General features: G+C 52.2%; 1 protein-coding gene across 1 annotated transcript; it reads right to left on the reverse strand.

Annotated features, from left to right (window-relative positions):
- Positions 1-508: 508 nt before the first annotated feature.
- On the reverse strand, positions 509-869 carry PTSG_08812 (uncharacterized protein; the record flags this gene model as incomplete). Its single annotated transcript, XM_004990140.1, has 2 exons — positions 509-572; positions 616-869. 2 exons carry the CDS (start codon positions 867-869, stop codon positions 509-511), a joined length of 318 nt encoding a protein of 105 aa, XP_004990197.1.
- Positions 870-1,208: the final 339 nt, after the last annotated feature.

A 1,208-nucleotide genomic window follows, 5' to 3' on the forward strand; every position in this document is an offset into this window, starting at 1 on the left:
GATGAAGAAGAAGAAGAAGAAGAAGAAGATGAAGAAGAAGAAGAAGAAGAAGAAGAAGAAGAAGAAGAAGAAGAAGAAGAAGAAGAAGAAGAAGAAGAAGAAGAAGAAGAAGAAGAAGAAGAAGAAGAAGAAGAAGAAGAAGAAGAAGAAGAAGAAGAAGAAGAAGAAGAAGAAGAAGAAGAAGAAGAAGAAGAAGAAGAAGAAGAAGAAGAAGAAGAAGAAGAAGAAGAAGAAGAAGAAGAAGAACAACAACAACAACAACAACAGCTTAATCAACTTAAACAACAACAACTTCAACAACACCATCGGCATCGGCTCACCAGGACGACGAAGATGTTGAAGTGGGGGAACCGGTGATCAAACTCAAGCATGAGCGTTTCTGCATGCTCCTCCTCTTCCTCCTCCTCCTCGTCTTCATCCTCCTCGCTCTCTTCCGAGGCAAGCTCCACATCCTCCTCCACCTCCCACACCTCCACAACACCAACTTCTCCCATCCCCTCCACACCCTCTACCCGCTCCGTCTGCAGCGCCTTTGTCCCCGCAGGCCGCCACAGCCGCTGCTGGTGCTGGTGCTGGTGGTGATGGTGGTGGTGAGGACCAGACACACCCATCGACACAAGCTCACTCGCACCGAGTCCTGCTGTCATTGCTGCAGCTGCTGTTGACGTGGATGTTGTCTCCGTGCCCATTGCATCAGCTGCTGTCCCTGTCGTCGTCGTCGTCGTCGTGGTTGTCGTGGTGGCCATCGTTGGTGTTGGTGTTGGTCTGAGCTGGTACATGCGCTCGACTGCGTCCGGGCACACGACGTAGCGCGAGGATGCCCGCAGCGGATACACGGGGCACGCCTCTGGTCGTGGTGGTGGTGACATGGGATGGTGGTACGGTGTGTGTGTGTATGTGTGTGTGTGTGTGCGTGTGTGTGTGTGTGTGTGTGTGTGTGTGTGTGTGCGGTGTAGTTGGGGCGACAAAGGAGTTTGAAGCAAGCACGCGAACAAGTGCGCACACGAAATCACGCGTGCGTGTACACGCGCACAAAAAGAAATCAGGCGCACCGGCACGCGCATATTACGCAAGCACCCACCTGCGCTTTCGACAAGATGTTGTGCCACGACAACCACCTGCGCAGAGAGAACACAGAGAGAGAGAGAGAGAGAGAACACACACACACAGAGAGAGAGAGAGAGAGAGAGAGAGAGAGAGAGAGAGAG

The sequence above is a fragment of the Salpingoeca rosetta genome (genome assembly GCF_000188695.1).
Source record: "Salpingoeca rosetta unplaced genomic scaffold supercont1.25, whole genome shotgun sequence".
In the NCBI taxonomy this organism is placed as follows: Eukaryota; class Choanoflagellata; order Craspedida; family Salpingoecidae; genus Salpingoeca; species Salpingoeca rosetta.